The sequence below is a fragment of the Stegostoma tigrinum genome, unplaced genomic scaffold, assembly GCF_030684315.1.
Source record: "Stegostoma tigrinum isolate sSteTig4 unplaced genomic scaffold, sSteTig4.hap1 scaffold_409, whole genome shotgun sequence".
NCBI classification, from domain to species: Eukaryota; Metazoa; Chordata; class Chondrichthyes; order Orectolobiformes; family Stegostomatidae; genus Stegostoma; species Stegostoma tigrinum.
The window spans coordinates 48,682-70,102 of record NW_026728337.1 but is presented as its reverse complement, the minus strand read 5'-3'; the positions used below and the strand labels follow the sequence as shown (position 1 = coordinate 70,102).

Sequence of the window (21,421 nt, the reverse complement as noted above, 5' to 3'; positions counted from 1 at the left end):
TGTATATAAACCCCCCCGAACCCCCTCGATCAGATTCCAGTCTGTAACTCCCTCCCTTAGGGGGGTATCTGTTATTCTGTATATAAACCCCCCCCGAACCCCCTCGATCAGATTCCAGTCTGTAACTCCCTCCCTTAGGGGGGGGTATCTGTTATTCTGTATATAAACCCCCCCGAACCCCCTCGATCAGATTCCAGTCTGTAACTCCCTCCCCGGGGGGTATCTGTTATTCTATGTATAAACCCCCCCGCCGAACCCCCTCGATCAGATTCCAGTCTGTAACTCCCTCCCCGGGGGGGGGGTATCTGTTATTCTGTATATAAACCCCCCCGAACCCCTCGATCAGATTCCAGTCTGTAACTCCCTCCCCGGGGGGTATCTGTTTTTCTGTATATAAACCCCCCCCCGAACCCCCTCGATCAGATTCCAGTCTGTAACTCCCTCCCCGGGGGGTATCTGTTTTTCTGTATATAAACCCCCCCCTGAACCCCCTCGATCAGATTCCAGTCTGTAACTCCCTCCCCGGGGGGTATCTGTTATTCTGTATATAAACCCCTCCGAACCCCCTCGATCAGATTCCAGTCTGTAACTCCCTCCCCGGGGGGTATCTGTTATTCTGTATATAAACACCCCCGAACCCCCTCGATCAGATTCCAGTCTGTAACTCCCTCCCCGGGTGGTATCTGTTATTCTGTATATAAACCCCCCCCGAACCCCCTCGATCAGATTCCAGTCTGTAACTCCCTCCCCGGGGGGGTATCTGTTATTCTGTATATAAACCCCCCCGAACCCCCTCAATCAGATTCCAGTCTGTAACTCCCTCCCTTAGGGGGGTATCTGTTATTCTGTATATAAACCCCCCCCCGAACCCCCTCAATCAGATTCCAATCTGTAACTCCCTCCCGGGGGGTATCTGTTATTCTGTATATAACCCCCCCCGAACCCCATCGATCAGATTCCAGTCTGTAACTCCCTCCCCGGGGGGTATCTGTTATTCTGTATATAAACCTCCCCGAACCCCCTCGATCAGATTCCAGTCTGTAACTCCCTCCCCGGGGGGTATCTGTTATTCTGTATATAAACACCCCCCGAACCCCCTCGATCAGATTCCAGTCTGTAACTCCCTCCCCGGGGGGTAACTGTTATTCTGTTTATAAACACCCCCGAACCCCCTCGATCAGATTCCAGTCTGTAACTCCCTCCCCGGGGGGTATCTGTTATTCTGTATATAAACCCCCCGAACCCCCTCGATCAGATTCCAGTCTGTAACTCCCTCCCGGGGGGTATCTGTTATTCTGTATATAAACCCCCTCGAACCCCCTCGATCAGATTCCAGTCTGTAACTCCCTCCCTTAGGGGGGTATCTGTTATTCTGTATATAAACCCCCCCGACCCCCCTCGATCAGATTCCAGTCTGTAACTCCCTCCCCGGGGGGGTATCTGTTATTCTGTATATAAACCCCCCCCCGAACCCCCTCGATCAGATTCCAGTCTGTAACTCCCTCCCCGGGGGGTATCTGTTATTCTGTATATAAACCCCCCCCGACCCCCCTCGATCAGATTCCAGTCTGTAACTCCCTCCCCGGGGGGTATCTGTTATTCTGTATATAAACCCCCCGAACCACCTCGATCAGATTCCAGTCTGTAACTCCCTCCCCGGGGGGTATCTGTTATTCTGTATATAAACCCCCCCGAACCACCTCGATCAGATTCCAGTCTGTAACTCCCTCCCCGGGGGGTATCTGTTATTCTGTATATAAACCCCCCCGAACCCCCTCGATCAGATTCCAGTCTGTAACTCCCTCCCCGGGGGGTATCTGTTATTCTGTATATAAACCCCCCCGAACCCCCTCGATCAGATTCCAGTCTGTAACTCCCTCCCCGGGGGGTATCTGTTATTCTGTATATAAACCCCCCCGAACCCCCTCGATCAGATTCCAGTCTGTAACTCCCTCCCCGGGGGGTATCTGTTATTCTGTATATAAACCCGCCCGAACCCCCTCGATCAGATTCCAGTCTGTAACTCCCTCCCCGGGGGGTATCTGTTATTGTGTATATAAACCCCCCCGAACCCCCTCGATCAGATTCCAGTCGGTAACTCCCTCCCCGGGGGGTATCTGTTATTCTGTATATAAACCTCCCGAATCCCCTCGATCAGATTCCAGTCTGTAACTCCCTCCCCGGGGGGTATCTGTTATTCTGTATATAAACCCCCCGAACCCCCTCGATCAGATTCCAGTCTGTAACTCCCTCCCCGGGGGGTATCTGTTATTCTGTATATAAACCCACCCCCCCCGAACCCCCTCGATAGATTCCAGTCTGTAACTCCCTCCCCGGGGGGTATCTGTTATTCTGTATATAAACCCTCCCGAACCCCCTCGATCAGATTCCAGGCTGTAACTCCCTCCCCGGGGGGTATCTGTTATTCTGTATATAAACCCCCCGAACCCCCTCGATTAGATTCCAGTCTGTAACTCCCTCCCCGGGGGTATCTGTTATTCTGTATATAAATCCCCCCGAACCCCCTCGATCAGATTCCAGTCTGTAACTCCCTCCCCGGGGGGTATCTGTTATTCTGTATATAAACCCCCCCGAACCCCCTCGATCTGATTCCAGTCTGTAACTCCCTCCCCGGGGGGTATCTGTTATTCTGTATATAAACCCCCCCGAACCCCCTCGATCAGATTCCAGTCTGTAACTCCCTCCCCGGGGGGTATCTGTTATTCTGTATATAAACCCCCCCGAACCCCTCGATCAGATTCCAGTCTGTAACTCCCTCCCCGGGGGGTATCTGTTATTCTGTATATAAACCCCCCGAACCCCCTCAATCAGATTCCAGTCTGTAACTCCCTCCCCGGGGGGTATCTGTTATTCTGTATATAAACCCCCCCCGAAACCCTCGATCAGATTCCAGTCTGTAACTCCCTCCCCGGGGGGATCTGTTATTCTGTATATAAACCCCCCCGAACCCCCTCGATCAGATTCCAGTCTGTAACTCCCTCCCCGGGGGGTATCTGTTATTCTGTATATAAACCCCCCCGAACCCCTCAATCAGATTCCAGTCTGTAACTCCCTCTCCGGGGGGTATCTGTTATTCTGTATATAAACCCCCCCCGAAACCCTCGATCAGATTCCAGTCTGTAACTCCCTCCCGGGGGGGGGTATCTGTTATTCTGTATATAAACTCCCGGAACCCCCTCGATCAGATTCCAGTCTGTAACTCCCTCCCCGTGGGGGTATCTGTTATTCTGTATATAAACCCCCCCGAACCCCCTCGATCAGATTCCAGTCTGTAACTCCCTCCCCGGGGGGTATCTGTTATTCTGTATATAAACCCCCCCGAACCCCCTCGATCAGATTCCAGTCTGTAACTCCCTCCCCGGGGGGTATCTGTTATTCTGTATCTAAACCCCCCCCGAACCCCCTCGATCAGATTCCAGTCTGTAACTCACTCTCCCGGGGGGTATCTGTTATTCTGTATATAAACCCCCCCGAACCCCTCGATCAGATTCCAGTCTGTAACTCCCTCCCCGGGGGGTATCTGTTATTCTGTATATAAACCCCCCCCGAAACCCTCGATCAGATTCCAGTCTGTAACTCCCTCCCCGGGGGGTATCTGTTATTCTGTATATAAACCCCACCGAACCCCTCGATCAGATTCCAGTCTGTAACTCCCTCCCCGGGGGGTATCTGTTATTCTGTATATAAACCCCCCCGAACCCCCTCCATCAGATTCCAGTCTGTAACTCCCTCCCCGGGGGGTATCTGTTATTCTGTATATAAACCCCCCCGAACCCCTCGATCAGATTCCAGTCTGTAACTCCCTCCCGGGGGGTATCTGTTATTCTGTATATAAACACCCCCCGAACCCCCTCGATCAGATTCCAGTCTGTAACTCCCTCCCCGGGGGTATCTGTTATTCTGTATATAAACACCCCACGAACCCCCTCGATCAGATTCCAGTCTGTAACTCCTCCCCGGGGGTATCTGTTATTCTGCATATAAACCCCCCGAACCCCCTCGATCAGATTCCAGTCTGTAACTCCCCTGGGGGGGGGGTATCTGTTATTCTGTATATAAACCCCCCCCGAACCCCCTCGATCAGATTCCAGTCTGTAACTCCCTCCCCGGGGGGGGGTATCTGTTATTCTGTATATAAACCCCCCCCGAACCCCCTCCGTCAGATTCCACTCTGTAACTCCTCCCCGGGGGGTATCTGTTATTCTGTATATAAACCCCCCCCGAACCCCCTCGATCAGATTCCAGTCTGTAACTCCCTCCCCGGGGGGGTATCTGTTATTCTGTATATAAACCCCCCCGAACCCTCTCGATCAGATTCCAGTCTGTAACTCCCTCCCCGGGGGGTATCTGTTATTCTGTATATAAACCCCCCCCGAACCCCCTCCGTCAGATTCCACTCTGTAACTCCCTCCCCGGGGGGTATCTGTTATTCTGTATATAAACCCCCCCCGAACCCCCTCGATCAGATTCCAGTCTGTAACTCCCTCCCCGGGGGGTATCTGTTATTCTGTATATAAACCCCCCCGAACCCCCTCGATCAGATTCCAGTCTGTAACTCCCTCCCCGGGGGGGTATCTGTTATTCTGTATATAAACCCCCCCGAACCCCCTCGATTAGATTCCAGTCTGTAACTCCCTCCCCGGGGGGTATCTGTTATCTGTATATAAACCCCCCCGAACCCCCTCGATCAGATTCCAGTCTGTAACTCCCTCCCCGGGGGGTATCTGTTATTCTGTATATAACCCCCCGAACCCCCTCGATCAGATTCCAGTCTGTAACTCCCTCCCGGGGGTATCTGTTATTCTGTATATAAACCCCCCGAACCCCCTCGATCAGATTCCAGTCTGTAACTCCCTCCCCGGGGGTATCTGTTATTCTGTATATAAACCCCCCCCGAACTCCCTCGATCAGATTCCAGTCTGTAACTCCCTCCCCGGGGGTATCTGTTATTCTGTATATAAACCCCCCGAACCCCCTCGATCAGATTCCAGTCTGTAACTCCTTCCCCGGGGGGTATCTGTAATTCTGTATATAAACCCCCCCGAACCCCCTCGATCAGATTCCAGTCTGTAACTCCCTCCCCGGGGGGTATCTGTTATTCTGTATATAAACCCCTCCGAACCCCCTCGATCAGATTCCAGTCTGTAACTCCCTCCCCGGGGGGTATCTGTTATTCTGTATATAAACCCCCCGAACCCCCCTCGATCAGATTCCAGTCTGTAATTCCCTCCCGGGGGGGTATCTGTTATTCTGTATATAAACCCCCCGAACCCCCTCGATCAGATTCCAGTCTGTAACTCCCTCCCCGGGGGGTATCTGTTATTCTGTATATAAACACCCCCCGAACCCCCTCGATCAGATTCCAGTCTGTAACTCCCTCCCGGGGGGTAACTGTTATTCTGTATATTAACACCCCCGAACCCCCTCGATCAGATTCCAGTCTGTAACTCCCTCCCCGGGGGGTATCTGTTATTCTGTATATAAACCCCCCGAACCCCTCGATCAGATTCCAGTCTGTAACTCCCTCCCGGGGGGTATCTGTTATTCTGTATATAAACCCCCTCGAACCCCCTCGATCAGATTCCAGTCTGTAACTTCCTCCCCGGGGGGTATCTGTTATTCTGTATATAAACCCCCCCGAACCCCCTCGATCAGATTCCAGTCTGTAACTCCCTCCCCGGGGGGTATCTGTTATTCTGTATATAAACCCCCCCCGAACCCCCTCGATCAGATTCCAGTCTGCAACTCCCTCCCTGGGGGGTATCTGTTATTCTGTGTATAAACCCCCCGAACCCCCTCGATCAGATTCCAGTCTGTAACTCCCTCCCTTAGGGGGGTATCTGTTATTCTGTATATAAACCCCCCCGAACCACCTCGATCAGATTCCAGTCTGTAACTCCCTCCCCGGGGGTATCTGTTATTCTGAATATAAACCCCCCCGAACCCCCTCGATCAGATTCCAGTCTGTAACTCCCACCCTTAGGGGGGTATCTGTTATTCTGTATATAAACCCCCGCCCAAACCCCCTCGATCAGATTCCAGTCTGTAACTCCCTCCCCCGGGGGTATCTGTTATTCTGAATATAAACCCCCCCGAACCCCCTCGATCAGATTCCAGTCTGTAACTCCCTCCCCGGGTGGTATCTGTTATTCTGTATATAACCCCCCCCGAACCCCCTCGATTAGATTCCAGTCTGTAACTCCCTGCCCGGGGGGTATCTGTTATTCTGTATATAAACCCCCCCGAAACCCCTCGATCAGATTCCAGTCTGTAACTCCCTCCCCGGGGGGTATCTGTTATTCTGTATATAAACCCCCCCCGAACCCCCTCGATCAGATTCCAGTCTGTAACTCCCTCCCCGGGGGGTATCTGTTATTCTGTATATAAACCCCCCCGAACCACCTCGATCAGATTCCAGTCTGTAACTCCCTCCCCGGGCGGGGGGGGGGGGTATCTGTTATTCTGTATATAAACCCCCCGAACCCCCTCGATCAGATTCCAGTCTGTAACTCCCTCCCCGGGGGGTATCTGTTATTCTGTTTATAAACCCCGCCCGAACCCCCTCGATCAGATTCCAGTCTGTAACTCCCTCCCCGGGGGGTATCTGTTATTCTGTATATAAACCCCCCCGAACCCCCTCGATCAGATTCCAGTCTGTAACTCCCTCCCGGGGGGTATCTGTTATTCTGTATATAAACCCCCCCGAACCCCCTCGATCAGATTCCAGTCTGTAACTCCCTCCCCGGGGGGTATCTGTTATTCTGTATATAAACCTCCCCCGAACCCCCTCGATCAGATTCCAGTCTGTAACTCACTCTCCCGGGGGGTATCTGTTATTCTGTATATAAACCCCCCCGAACCCCCTCGATCAGATTCCAGTCTGTAACTCCCTCCCCGGGGGGTATCTGTTATTCTGTATATAAACCCCCCCCGAAACCCTCGATCAGATTCCAGTCTGTAACTCCCTCCCCGGGGGGGTATCTGTTATTCTGTATATAAACCCCACCGAACCCCCTCGATCAGATTCCAGTCTGTAACTCCCTCCCCGGGGGGTATCTGTTATTCTGTATATAAACACCCCCCGAACCCCCTCGATCAGATTCCAGTCTGTAACTCCCTCCCCGGGGGGGTATCTGTTATTCTGTATATAAACCCCCCCGAACCCCCTCGATCAGATTCCAGTCTGTAACTCCCTCCCCGGGGGGTATATGTTATTCTGTATATAAACACCCCACGAACCCCCTCGATCAGATTCCAGTCTGTAACTCCCTCCCCGGGGCGGGGGGGGGGGGTATCTGTTATTCTGTATATAAACCCCCCCCGAACCCCCTCGATCAGATTCCAGTCTGTAACTCCCTCCCGGGGGGTATCTGTTATTCTGTATATAAACACCCCCGAACCGATCAGATTCCAGTCTGTAACTCCCTCCCCGGGGGGTATCTGTTATTCTGTATATAAACCCCCCCGAACCCCCTCGATCAGATTCCAGTCTGTAACTCCCTCCCCGGGGGGTATCTGTTATTCTGTATATAAACCCCCCCCGAACCCCCTCGATCAGATTCCAGTCTGTAACTCCCTCCCCGGGGGGTATCTGTTATTCTGTGTATAAACCCCCCGAACCCCCTCGATCAGATTCCAGTCTGTAACTCCCTCCCCGGGGGTATCTGTTATTCTGTATATAAACCCCCCCCGAACCCCCTCGATCAGATTCCAGTCTGTAACTCCCTCTCCGGGGGGTATCTGTTATTCTGTATATAACCCCCCCCCCCGAACCCCCTCGATCAGATTCCAGTCTGTAACTCCCTCCCTGGGCGGGGTATCTGTTATTCTGTATATAAACCCCCCCCCGAACCCCCTCGATCAGATTCCAGTCTGTAACTCCCTCCCCGGGGGGTATCTGTTATTCTGTATATAAACCCCCCCCGAACCCCCTCGATCAGATTCCAGTCTGTAACTCCCTCCCCGGGGGGTATCTGTTATTCTGTATATAAACCCCCCCGAACCCCCTCGATCAGATTCCAGTCTGTAACTCCCTCCCCGGGGGGTATCTGTTACTCTGTATATAAACACCCCGAACCACCTCGATCAGATTCCAGTCTGTAACTCCCTCCCCGGGGGGTATCTGTTATTCTGTATATAAACCCCCCCGAACCCCCTCGATCAGATTCCAGTCTGTAACTCCCTCCCCGGGGGGTATCTGTTATTCTGTATATAAACCCCACCGAACCCCCTCGATCAGATTCCAGTCTGTAACTCCCTCCCCGGGGGGTATCTGTTATTCTGTATATAAACCCCCCCGAACCCCCTCGATCAGATTCCAGTCTGTAACTCCCTCCCCGGGGGGTATCTGTTATTCTGTATATAAACCCCCCGAACCCCCTCGATCAGATTCCAGTCTGTAACTCCCTCCCCGGTGGGGGGGTATCTGTTATTCTGTATATAAACACCCCCGAACCCCCTCCGTCAGATTCCAGTCTGTTACTCCCTCCCTTAGGGGGGTATCTGTTATTCTGTATATAAACCCCCCCCCGAACCCCCTCGATCAGATTCCAGTCTGTAACTCCCTCCCGGGGGGTATCTGTTATTCTGTATATAAACCCCCCCGAACCCCCTCGATCAGATTCCAGTCTGTAACTCCCTCCCCGGGGGGGTATCTGTTATTCTGTATATAAACCCCCCCCGACCCCCCTCGATCAGATTCCAGTCTGTAACTCCCTCCCCGGGGGTTATCTGTTATTCTGTATATAAACCCCCCGAACCCCCTCGATCAGATTCCAGTCTGTAACTCCCTCCCCGGGGGGTATCTGTTATTCTGTATATAAACCCCCCGCCGAACCCCCTCGATCAGATTCCAGGCTGTAACTCCCTCCCCGGGGGGTATCTGTTATTCTGTATTTAAACCCCCCCCCGAACTCCCTCGATCAGATTCCAGTCTGTAACTCCCTCCCCGGGGGGTATCTGTTATTCTGTATATAAACCCCCCGAACCCCCTCGATCAGATTCCAGTCTGTAACTCCCTCCCCGGGGGGTATCTGTTATTCTGTATATAAACCCCCCCCGAACCCCCTCGATCAGATTCCAGTCTGTAACTCCCTCCCCGGGGGGGGGTATCTGTTATTCTGTATATAAACCCCCCCCCCGAACCCCCTCGATCAGATTCCAGGCTGTAACTCCCTCCCCGGGGGGTATCTGTTATTCTGTATATAAACCCTCCCGAACCCCCTCGATCAGATTCCAGGCTGTAACTCCCTCCCCGGGGGGTATCTGTTATTCTGTATATAAACCCCCCGAACCCCCTCGATCAGATTCCAGTCTGTAACTCCCTCCCCGGGGGGTATCTGTTATTCTGTATATAAACCCCCCCGAACCCCCTCGATCAGATTCCAGTCTGTAACTCCCTCCCCGGGGGGGGGTATCTGTTATTCTGTATATAAACCCCCCCCGAACCCCCTCGATCAGATTCCAGTCTGTAACTCCCTCCCCGGGGGTATCTGTTATTCTGTATATAAACCCCCCCCCCGAACCCCCTCGATCAGATTCCAGTCTGTAACTCCCTCCCCGGGGGGTATCTGTTATTCTGTATATAAACCCCCAGAACCCCCTCGATCAGATTCCAGTCTGTAACTCCCTCCCCGGAGGGTATCTGTTATTCTGTTTTGTCAACCCCCCCGGAAACCCCTCGATCAGATTCCAGTCTGTAACTCCCTCCCCGGGGGGTATCTGTTATTCTGTATATAAACCCCCCCGAACCCCCTCGATCAGATTCCAGTCTGTAACTCCCTCCCCGGGGGGGGGGGTATCTGTTATTCTGTATATAAACCCCCCGAACCCCCTCGATCAGATTCCAGTCTGTAACTCCCTCCCCGGGGGGTATCTGTTATTCTGTATATAAACCCCCCCGATCAGATTCCAGTCTGTAACTCCCTCCCCGGGGGGTATCTGTTATTCTGTATATAAACACCCCCGAACCCCCTCGATCAGATTCCAGTCTGTAACTCCTCCCCGGGGGGGGGGGTATCTGTTATTCTGTATATAAACCCCCCGAACCCCCCTCGATCAGATTCCAGTCTGTAACTCGCTCCCCGGGGGTATCTGTTATTCTGTATATAAACCCCCCCGCACCCCCTCGATCAGATTCCAGTCTGTAACTCCTCCCCGGGGGGTATCTGTATTCTGTATATAAACCCCCCCGAACCCCCACAAGATTCCAGTCTGTAACTCCTCCCCGGGGGGTATCTGTTATTCTGTATATAAACCCCCCGAACCCCCTCGATCAGATTCCAGTCTGTAACTCCCTCCCCGGGGGGGGTATCTGTTATTCTGTATATAAACCCTCCCGAACCCCCTCGATCAGATTCAGTCTGTAACTCCCTCCCCGGGGGGGGGGTATCTGTTATTCTGTATATAAACCCCCGAACCCCCTCGATCAGATTCCAGTCTGTAACTCCCTCCCCGGGGGGTATCTGTTATTCTGTATATAAACCCCCCCGAACCCCCTCGATCAGATTCCAGTCTGTAACTCCCTCCCCGGGGGGTATCTGTTATTCTGTATATAAACCCCCCCGAACCCCCTCGATCAGATTCCAGTCTGTAACTCCCTCCCGGGGGGTATCTGTTATTCTGTGTATAAACCGCTCTGTGCTCCCTTTGTCTCTCTCTGTCCCTCACTCTCTCCGTCTCTCTCTCTCTCCTTCTCTCTCTCACTCTGTCTCTCTCTGTCTCTCTCTCTCTCTCTCTCTGCCTCGTTCTCTCTATCTGTCTCTCTCTCTCTCTCCCTCTCTCTTTCTCTCTCTTTCTCTCCCTCTGTCTCCCTCTCCATCTCTCTCTCTCTGTGTTCCTCTCTTTCTCTGTCCGTCTCTCTCTCTCTCCCTCTCTCTCTCTCTCTCTCTCTCTGTCCCTCTCTCTCTCTCTGTCCCTCTCTCTCTCTGTCTCTCTCTCTCTCTCTCTGTCTCTCTCTCTCTCTGTCTCTGTCTCTCTCTCTCTCTGTCTCTCTATCCCTCTCTCTGTCTCTCTATCCCTCTCTCTGTCTCTCTCTGTCTCTCTATCCCTCTCTCTCTCTGTCTCTCTATGCCTCTCTCTCTCTCTCTCTCTCTCTCTCTCCCGCACTCTCACAAGCTTCTCTTTTGCCGTCTGCAACTTCCTCCTCGCCGGGTCGCCGAGCAGTTCTCCAAATTCGCTCTCCCCTCCCTCCGCCAGTTCCCTCTCTTCGACGCCCCGTGCGCACGCGCGCGCCTCGCCGTTTCCGCCAGCCCTCGAACATCCTCTCGTCGGGGGTGGAGGGGGGGGGGGGGATCCCGCCGTCGTCCTCCCGCGGCAGAGAGACACCGCGACGCAGCGAGGAACTGTGCGGCGTCATTGGCTCTCTCTCCCTCTCTGTGTCGGATGCGAGGGCCTGAGGAAACGCACACACACACACAGAGAGAGAGAGAGAGAGGGAGAGAGAGAGAGGGAGAGTGAGAGAGGGAGAGAGAGAAGGGGCTGAGTCAACCTCACCCGCGAGAACTACCCTTCCTACATTTTTCCTTCGCAGATACTCCCCCACTCCCAACTTTCGGCTCATTCTCGCTCCGCGGCCCCGGACTCGCGATGGTGAGGTAAGACTTGAAACTTTGTGGGCGCCGGAGTTCGGTGGCGTCGGTGGGTGGAGGGTGGGGGGGTTGGGGGGGAGGTCGGTTGGTGGCCGGTTTGCCGGGGTCGTTGGGGGGGGGAGGGGGGGGGGGTGCTTTCCCGAGTGGCGTGGGACAGCACCTCCTCCCTACCACCTCCCCCTCCCCCCCCCCCACCCCCACCCACCAGCCCCGCTCGAACCCCGGCAATCCCGCGTTACGGGGGAAGGCCGGCGTTTGTTTTTTGGGGTGGGGGGGGTTGGGTGGGGGTGTGTCGGTGGGGTCCGAAAACGGGGCACCCCCTCCCAACCCCCACCCACCACCCACCCCACCGCTCCGCATCCCCCAACCCGGCATCCACCCCCCCCCCGCCCTCCCAGCAAACTCCCTCCTCCCCGCATCCCCCCCACCTCCGCATTCCCCCCCAACCTCCCGCATTCCCCCTCGCATCCCCCCTACTCCCCTCATCCCCCCCTCCTCCCCGCATTCCCCCCCCCTCCCCGCATCCCCCCCCCTCCTCCCGCATCTCCCCCCCCCTCCCCCGCATTCCCCCCCCCCTCCCCGCATCCCCCCCCCTCCTCCCCGCATCTCCCCCCCCCTCCTCCCCGCATTCCCCCCCCCCTCCTCCCCGCATCCCCCCAACCTCCCCGCATTCCCCCTCGCATCCCCCCTACTCCCCTCATCCCCCCCCTCCTCCCCGCATTCCCCCCCCCCCCTCCCCGCATCCCCCCCTCCTCCCCGCATCCCCCCCCTCCTCCCCGCATCCCCCCCCCTCCTCCCCGCATTCCCCCCCCCCCTCCCCGCATCCCCCCCCTCCTCCCCGCATCCCCCCCCTCCTCCCCGCAATTCCCCCCCCCCTCCCCGCAATCCCCCCCCCTCCTCCCCGCATCCCCCCCGCCTCCTCCCCGCATCCCCCCCCTCCTCCCCGCATTTCCCCCCCCTCCTCCCCGCATCCCCCCCCTCCTCCCCGCATCCCCCCCCTCCTCCCCGCATCCCCCTCCCCTCCTCCCGCATCCCCCCCGCCTCCTCCCCGCATCCCCCCCGCCTCCTCCCCGCAATCCCCCCCCTCCTCCCCGCATTCCCCCCCCCTCCTCCCCGCATCCCCCCCAACCTCCCGCATTCCCCCTCGCATCCCCCCTCCTCCCCGCATTCCCCCCCCTCCTCCCCGCATCCCCCCCACCTCCCGCATTCCCCCTCGCATCCCCCCTCCTCCCGCATTCCCCCCGCCTCCTCCCCGCATTCCCCCCCTCCTCCCCGCATTCCCCCCCCCTCCTCCCCGCATTCCCCCCCCCTCCTCCCCGCATTCCCCCCCCCTCCTCCCCGCATCTCCCCCCCCTCCTCCCCGCATCCCCCCCCTCCTCCCCGCATTCCCCCCCCCTCCTCCCCGCATTCCCCCCCCTCCTCCCGCATTCCCCCCCCCCCCTCCCCGCATTCCCCCCCCCTCCTCCCGCATCCCCCCCGCCTCCTCCCCGCATCCCCCCCCTCCTCCCCGCATCCCCCCCGCCTCCTCCCGCATCCCCCCCGCCTCCTCCCCGCATCCCCCCCCCTCCTCCCCGCATCCCCCCCCCTCCTCCCGCATCCCCCCCCCTCCTCCCCGCATCCCCCTCCCCTCCTCCCCGCATTCCCCCCCCTCCTCCCCGCATTCCCCCCCCTCCTCCCCGCATTTCCCCCCCCCCCCTCCCCGCATCCCCCCCCCCTCCTCCCCGCATTCCCCCCCCCCTCCTCCCCGCATCCCCCCCTCCTCCCCGCATTCCCCCCCCTCCTCCCGCATTCCCCCCCCCTCCTCCCCGCATTCCCCCCCTTCCCACATCCCCCCTCCTCCCGCCCCCGCCTCCGCCTCCCCACTGCCCCTCCTCCCCCCACACTCGCCCACTCCCGCCCCCCCACCCCCCCGGCTTCCTAACCCCCGCGCTGTCCCCGGGAGGATTTTAATGGGGGTGGTTGTCGGGGGGAGGAACGGTGTAGAGAGAGCTTTACCCTGTATCGAACCCCCTTGCCCTGGGAGTGTTTGATGGGTAGGGGACGGTGTAGAGGGAGCTTTACCCCGTATCTAACCCCCTGTCCCTGGGAGTGTTTGATGGGGGAAACAGTGTAGAGGGAGCTTTACCCTGTATCTAACCCCCTGTCCCTGGGAGTGTTGATGGGGGGGGACGGTGTAGAGGAAGCTTTGCCTTGTATCTAACTCCCTGTCCCTGGGGGTGTTTGATGGGGGGGACGGTGTAGAGGGAGTTTTACCCTGTGTCTAACCCCCTGTCCCTGGGAGTGTTTGATGGGGCGGGGGGACGGTGTAGAGGGAGCTTTACCCTGTATCTCACCCCTGTCCCTGGGAGTGTGTGATGGGGCGGGGGGACGGTGTAGAGGGAGCTTTACCCTGTATCTACCCCCTGTCCCTGGGAGTGTTTGATGGGGCGGGGGGACGGTGTAGAGGGAGCTTTACCCTGTATCTACCCCCTGTCCCTGGGAGTGTTTGATGGGGCGGGGGGACGGTGTAGAGGGAGCTTTACCCTGTATCTACCCCTGGTCCCTGGGAGTGTTTGATGGGGCGGGGGGACGGTGTAGAGGGAGCTTTACCCTGTATCTCACCCCTGTAACTGGGAGTGTGTGATGGGGCGGGGGGACGGTGTAGAGAGAGCTTTACCCTGTATCTCACCCCCTGTCCCTGGAGTGTTGATGGGGGGATGGTGTAGAGGAAGCTTTACCCTGTATCTAACCCCCTGTCCCTGGGAGTGTTTGATGGGGGGACGGTGTAGAGGAAGCTTTACCCTGTATCTAACCCCCTGTCCCTGGGAGTGTGTGATGGGCGGGGGGACGGTGTAGAGGGAGCTTTACCCTGTATCTAACCCCCTGTCCCTGGGAGTGTGTGATGGGGCGGGGGGACGGTGTAGAGGGAGCTTGTGGTCTCCGGAGTTTATTTCGGGGATCGATGGAGGTGTTGTGGTTCACTTTGTGTGAATCTGTTGTCATCTCCCGTCCGGAGGCCTCATGTGGCAACATCCTGGTAAATCTCTCTCTCACACACACACACACACACACACTGATACACACTGACACACACACACACACACACACTGACGCACACTGACGCACACTGACACACACACACTGATACACACTGACACACACTGACACACACTGACACACACTGATACACACACTGATACACACACTGATACACACACTGACACACACACACTGATACACACTGACACACACTGACACACACACACTGACACACACTGATACACACACTGACACACACACACTGATACACACTGACACACACACACTGACACACACTGATACATACTGACACACACACACTGACGCACACTGATACACACTGACACACACTGACACACACTGACACACACTGACACACTGACACACACTGACACACACTGACACACACTGATACACACTGACACACACACAGACGCACACTGATACACACTGACACACACTGACACACACTGATACACACTGATACACACTGACACACACTGACACACACTGATACACACTGACACACACTGATACACACACACTGACGCACACTGATACACACTGATACACACTGATACACACTGATACACACACACTGACGCACACTGATACACACACACTGACGCACACTGATACACACTGACACACACACTGACACACACTGATACACACACTGACACACACACACTGACGCACACTGATACACACTGACACACACTGACACACACTGATACACACTGACACACACTGATACACACTGACACACACTGATACACACACACTGACGCTCACTGATACACACTGACACACAACACTGACGCACACTGATACACACTGACACACACTGACACACACACACTGACGCACACTGATACACACTGACACACACTGACACACACTGACACACACTGATACACACACACTGACGCACACTGATACACACTGACACACACTGACACACACTGACACACACTGATACACACACTGACACACACACACTGATACACACTGACACACACTGACACACACACACTGACGCACACTGACACACACTGACACACACTGACACACACTGACACACACACACTGACACACACTGATACACACTGACACACACTGACACACACTGATACACACACACTGACGCACACTGATACACACTGACACACACTGACACACACTGACACACACTGATACACACACTGACACACACACACTGATACACACTGACACACACTGACACACACACACTGACACACACACACTGATACACACTGACACACACTGACACACACACACTGACACACACTGATACACACACTGACACACACACACTGACACACACTGATACACACACTGACACACACACACTGATACACACTGACACACACACACTGACACACACTGATACACACTGACACACACACACTGACGCACACTGATACACACTGACACACACTGACACACACTGATACACACACTGACACACACACTGACACACACACTGACACACACACTGACACACACACACTGATACACACTGACACACACTGACACACACTGACACACACACACTGACACACACTGATACACACACTGACACACACACACTGACACACACTGACACACACTGACACACACTGACACACACTGATACACACACTGACACACACACACTGATACACACTGACACACACTGACACACACACACTGACACACACACACTGACACACACACACTGATACACACACACTGATCACACTGATACACACTGACACACACTGACACACACTGACACACACACACTGACACACACACACTGATACACACTGACACACACTGACACACACACACTGATACACCTGACACACACACACTGATACACACTGACACACACTGACACACACTGACACACACACACTGATACACACTGACACACACACACTGATACACACACACTGACACACACACACTGATACACACTGATACACACTGATACACACACACTGACACACACACACTGATACACACTGACACACACACACTGATACACACACACTGACACACACTGACACACACACTGATACACACTGACACACACACACTGATAGACACACACTGACACACACTGATACACACTGATACACACTGATACACACTGATAGACACACACAGACATTCACACACACACACACTCTCTCTCTCTCTCTCTCTCTCTCTCTCTCTCACACACACACACACACACACACACACACACACACACACACACACACACTCTGACACACTCACACTCACACACACACTCACTCACACACAGAGACACTCTCACACACATTCTCTCACACACGGGCTCCACCCAGGTCCTGTACGACCTCTCAATGGGATGTCACCCCTCCCCCAGCAAACCACCCAAATCGAAGGGCTGAGCGGTGCCCAGACGCCACCTTCGCCACCGCCCTCCCTCCCCGCGACGCCAACAGCACCCTCCCACACCCCGAGGGGTCTCTCGGTCCTACAGCACCACCCAGGAACACACCTACCATTCTGGAAGACCCCAGCCCCAGTCCTTGTGTGTTTCAGCGAAATGCAGCACCATCGCGGTTCACCGAATTAAATCCGCGTCCCCGTCCACGTCGCCCTCCTCCCTCCCTCTCCCCCATCTCTCCCCCTCCCTCTCCCTCTCCCTCTCCCTCTCCTCTCTCTCTCTCTCAGGGAGATATCTGTACACTGACTGGTGTCTCTCAGTCCCCCTCTCTCTCTCTCTCAGGGAGATATCTGTACACTGACTGGTGTCTCTCAGTCCCCCCTCTCTCTCTCAGGGAGATATCTGTACACTGACTGGTGTCTCTCAGTCCCCTCTCTCTCTCTCAGGGAGATATCTGTACACTGACTGGTGTCTCTCAGTCCCCTCTCTCTCTCTCTCAGGGAGATATCTGTACACTGACTGGTGTCTCTCAGTCCCCCCCTCTCTCTCTCAGGGAGATATCTGTACACTGACTGGTGTCTCTCAGTCCCCCCTCACTCTCTCAGGGAGATATCTGTACACTGACTGGTGTCTCTCAGTCCCCCCCATCTCTCTCAGGAGATATCTGTACACTGACTGGTGTCTCTCAGTCCCCTCTCTCTCTCTCTCTCTCTCAGGGAGATATCTGTACACTGACTGGTGTCTCTCAGTCCCCCCCATCTCTCTCAGGGAGATATCTGTACACTGACTGGTGTCTCTCAGTCCCCTCTCTCTCTCTCTCTCTCTCAGGGAGATATCTGTACACTGACTGGTGTCTCTCAGTCCCCTCTCTCTCTCTCTCAGGGAGATATCTGTACACTGACTGGTGTCTCTCAGTCCCCTCTCTCTCTCTCTCAGGGAGATATCTGTACACTGACTGGTGTCTCTCAGTCCCCCCTCTCTCTCTCTCAGTGAGATATCTGTACACTGACTGGTGTCTCTCAGTCCCCCTCTCTCTCTCTCTCAGGGAGATATCTGTACACTGACTGGTGTCTCTCAGTCCCCCCTCTCTCTCACAGGGAGATATCTGTACACTGACTGGTGTCTCTCAGTCCCCCTCTCTCTCTCTCAGGAGATATCTGTACACTGACTGGTGTCTCTCAGTCCCCCTCTCTCTCAGGGAGATATCTGTACACTGACTGGTGTCTCTCAGTCCCCCCCACTCTCTCTCAGGGAGATATCTGTACACTGACTGGTGTCTCTCAGTCCCCCCTCTCTCTCTCTCAGGGAGATATCTGTACACTGACTGGTGTCTCTCAGTCCCCCCTCTCTCTCTCTCTCAGGGAGATATCTGTACACTGACTGGTGTCTCTCAGTCCCCTCTCTCTCTCTCAGGGAGATATCTGTACACTGACTGGTGTCTCTCAGTCCCCTCTCTCTCTCTCAGGGAGATATCTGTACACTGACTGGTGTCTCTCAGTCCCCTCTCTCTCTCTCAGGGAGATATCTGTACACTGACTGGTGTCTCTCAGTCCCCCCTCTCTCTCTCCGGGAGATATCTGTACACTGACTGGTGTCTCTCAGTCCCCCCTCTCTCTCTCTCAGGGAGATATCTGTACACTGACTGGTGTCTCTCAGTCCCCTCTCTCTCTCAGGGAGATATCTGTACACTGACTGGTGTCTCTCAGTCCCCTCTCTCTCTCAGGGAGATATCTGTACACTGACTGGTGTCTCTCAGTCCCGTCTCTCTCTCTCTCTCAGGATGGATCTCTCTGTTATCTTGTGTTACTGCTTTCGCTCTGCTCCTGGCCAGCAATTGGAGCGTCCACTGCCAACCTATGCTCCCGGCCCGCTATATTCTCTTCCAAATTGCTCGCGCAGACTATCAGACACCAGTGGGCCTGTTTGAGGGGGTGTGGAGAAACAGCACCTGCGCACCTCCCTCCCCCCTGCCCTCCTCTGCCTCCCACCGTCGCCACTATCACCCGTCCTATTCGCTTGTCAACGTCTTCTCCCGAACCCTTGGGGGCTAAATCCGCCAATCAGTCCAACCAGCAGCCGTTTCGTCCTGACTCTCTCTTGTCTACAGGCCGACCGATCCTCCCAGCCCTTCATTACGTTGTGTCCCGAGAGCGCAGCTCCCACCCTGGCCGTGGATCCTGGTTGGATATCTCCGGGAAAATCTACTCCCGTGACCCTCCGGCACTTCCCTGATCCCCGCCCCCCGCCCCCCCCCCCACCCCCCGCCAACAGCAGCCCCCTTCCCACGACCCTCCTCCAGTCTATCCTGGGCGTCAATGTTGAATGGGCAACGTGAGGTCGGGGTGGAGCGGGGGAAGTGTCGGCCACTGGTGGGGGGTGGGCGTGGGGGCGAAGATGTCGCTCTGCTGTGGGTTTCTCACTGACCCCGACGCTCTCTCGTACACCCACCCCTGCCACCCCTCCCCACCCCTTTCCATAGGTGGTTCCACAGGGACATCAGTGGGACGGAAGCCGAGAAACTCCTGAAGGCCCGGGGCGTCCATGGAAGTTTCCTGGCCCGGCCGAGCAAGCAAAACCCCGGGGATTTCTCACTCTCAATAAGGTGAGTACGGTGCCGAGCGAGGTGGTGGGGTGGAGAGAGAGAGACAGACAGAGAGAGAGGGGTGGGGGGAGAGAGAGGGAGAGAGAGAGAGAGGCGGGGAGAGGGAGACGGGGAGAGAGGGAGGGGTGGAAGAGAGGGAGTGAGAGAGGGACAGAGAGACGGGGGAGGGACAGAGAGACGGGGGAGGGACAGAGAGAGACAGAGTGGGTACAGAGAGAGACAGAGAGAGAGGGGGGAGAGAGAGAGATAGAGACAGGCAGAGAGACAGATAGAGACAGAGAGAGAGGGACAGAGAGGCGTGGGGGGGGGGGACAGAGACAGAGCGAGGGGGGCGGACAGAGAGAGAGGGACAGAGACGGAGACAGAGACAGAGACAGAGTGGGGCACAGAGAGAGACAGAGAGAGGGGGTGCAGAGAGTCAGAGAGACAGAGACAGAGGATGGGACAGAGAGAGAGAAGGGGGGGGGACAGAGACAGAGAGATGGGGGCACAGAGAGACGGTGGGGTGGGTACAGAGGGAGCCGGTGTACCGAACGGGCCTGACGCCTCTGATTTCCTGCGCTGCCAGAGTTGGTGAACAGGTCACCCACATCAGAATCCAAAACACGGGCGATTACTACGACCTGTACGGGGGGGAGAAATTCGCCACCCTGTCCGAGCTGGTGCAGTACTACACAGAGCAGGAGAACATTCTGCAGGACAAGGATGGGACCATCATCGACCTCAAATACCCCCTCAACTGCTCGGACCCCACCAACGAGAGGTGGGTCGCACACAGCCCGGCCAGAGCAGGAGCTGTTCGCTCCGCTGGCCCCTCTCTCTGTCTGTCCGACACCCCCACCCCCGCCAACCAAACCCCCGTCTCTCTGTCCCTCTCTCTCTGTCTGTCCGACACCCCCACCCCCCCCAACCAAACCCCCGTCTCTCTGTCCCTCTCTCTCTGTCTGTCCGACACCCCACCCCCCCACCAAACCCCCGTCTCTCTGTCCCTCTCTCTCTGTCTGTCGACACCCCACCCCCCCCAACCAAACCCCCGTCTCTCTGTCCTCTCTCTCTGTCTGTCCGACACCCCCACCCCCCCCAACCAAACCCCCGTCTCTCTGTCCCTCTCTCTCTGTCTGTCCGACACCCCCACCCCCCCAACCAAACCCCCGTCTCTCTGCCCCTCTCTCTGTCTGTCCGACACCCCCACCCCCCCAACCAAACCCCCGTCTCTCTGTCCCTCTCTCTCTGTCTGTCCGACACCCCCGACATCCCCCATCTCTGTCCCTCTCTCTGTCTGCTCCCCACCACCTCTGTCCCTCTCCTCTCTGTCCGCTTCCTTCCCGTCTCTGTCCCTCTCTCCCCGTCCACTCCCCCCGTCTCTGTCCCTCTCTCTGTCACTGTAACACACCGGTACACCCCACACCCCTCACTGTAACACACCGATACACCCGCACCCTCACTGTAACACACCGGTACACCCACACCCCTCACTGTAACACACCGATACACCCCACACCCCTCACTGTAACACACCGATACACCCCACACCCCTCACTGTAACACACCGATACACCCCACACCCTCACTGTAACACACCGATATACCCACACCCCTCACTGTAACACACCGATACACCCCACACCCCTCACTGTAACACACCGATACACCCCACACCCCTCACTGTAACACACCGAGATACCCAACACCCATCACTGTAACACACCGATACACCCCACACCCCTCACTGTAACACACCGATACACCCCACACCCCTCACTG

The 21,421-nt window shown here is 56.1% G+C and overlaps 1 protein-coding gene across 1 annotated transcript in view; it reads left to right on the top strand.

Moving 5' to 3' along the window:
• Positions 1 to 11,269: 11,269 nt before the first annotated feature.
• LOC132208465 (tyrosine-protein phosphatase non-receptor type 6-like) overlaps positions 11,270 to 21,421 on the top strand; it is a 10,646-nt gene continuing 494 nt past the window's right edge. Inside the window, exons 1-3 of the mRNA XM_059644010.1 lie at positions 11,270 to 11,615; positions 19,535 to 19,657; positions 20,226 to 20,420. Coding sequence (XP_059499993.1) covers positions 11,608 to 11,615; positions 19,535 to 19,657; positions 20,226 to 20,420 — 326 coding nt within the window. The 5' untranslated portion in view covers positions 11,270 to 11,607. The remainder of the gene's footprint in view (positions 11,616 to 19,534; positions 19,658 to 20,225; positions 20,421 to 21,421) is intronic.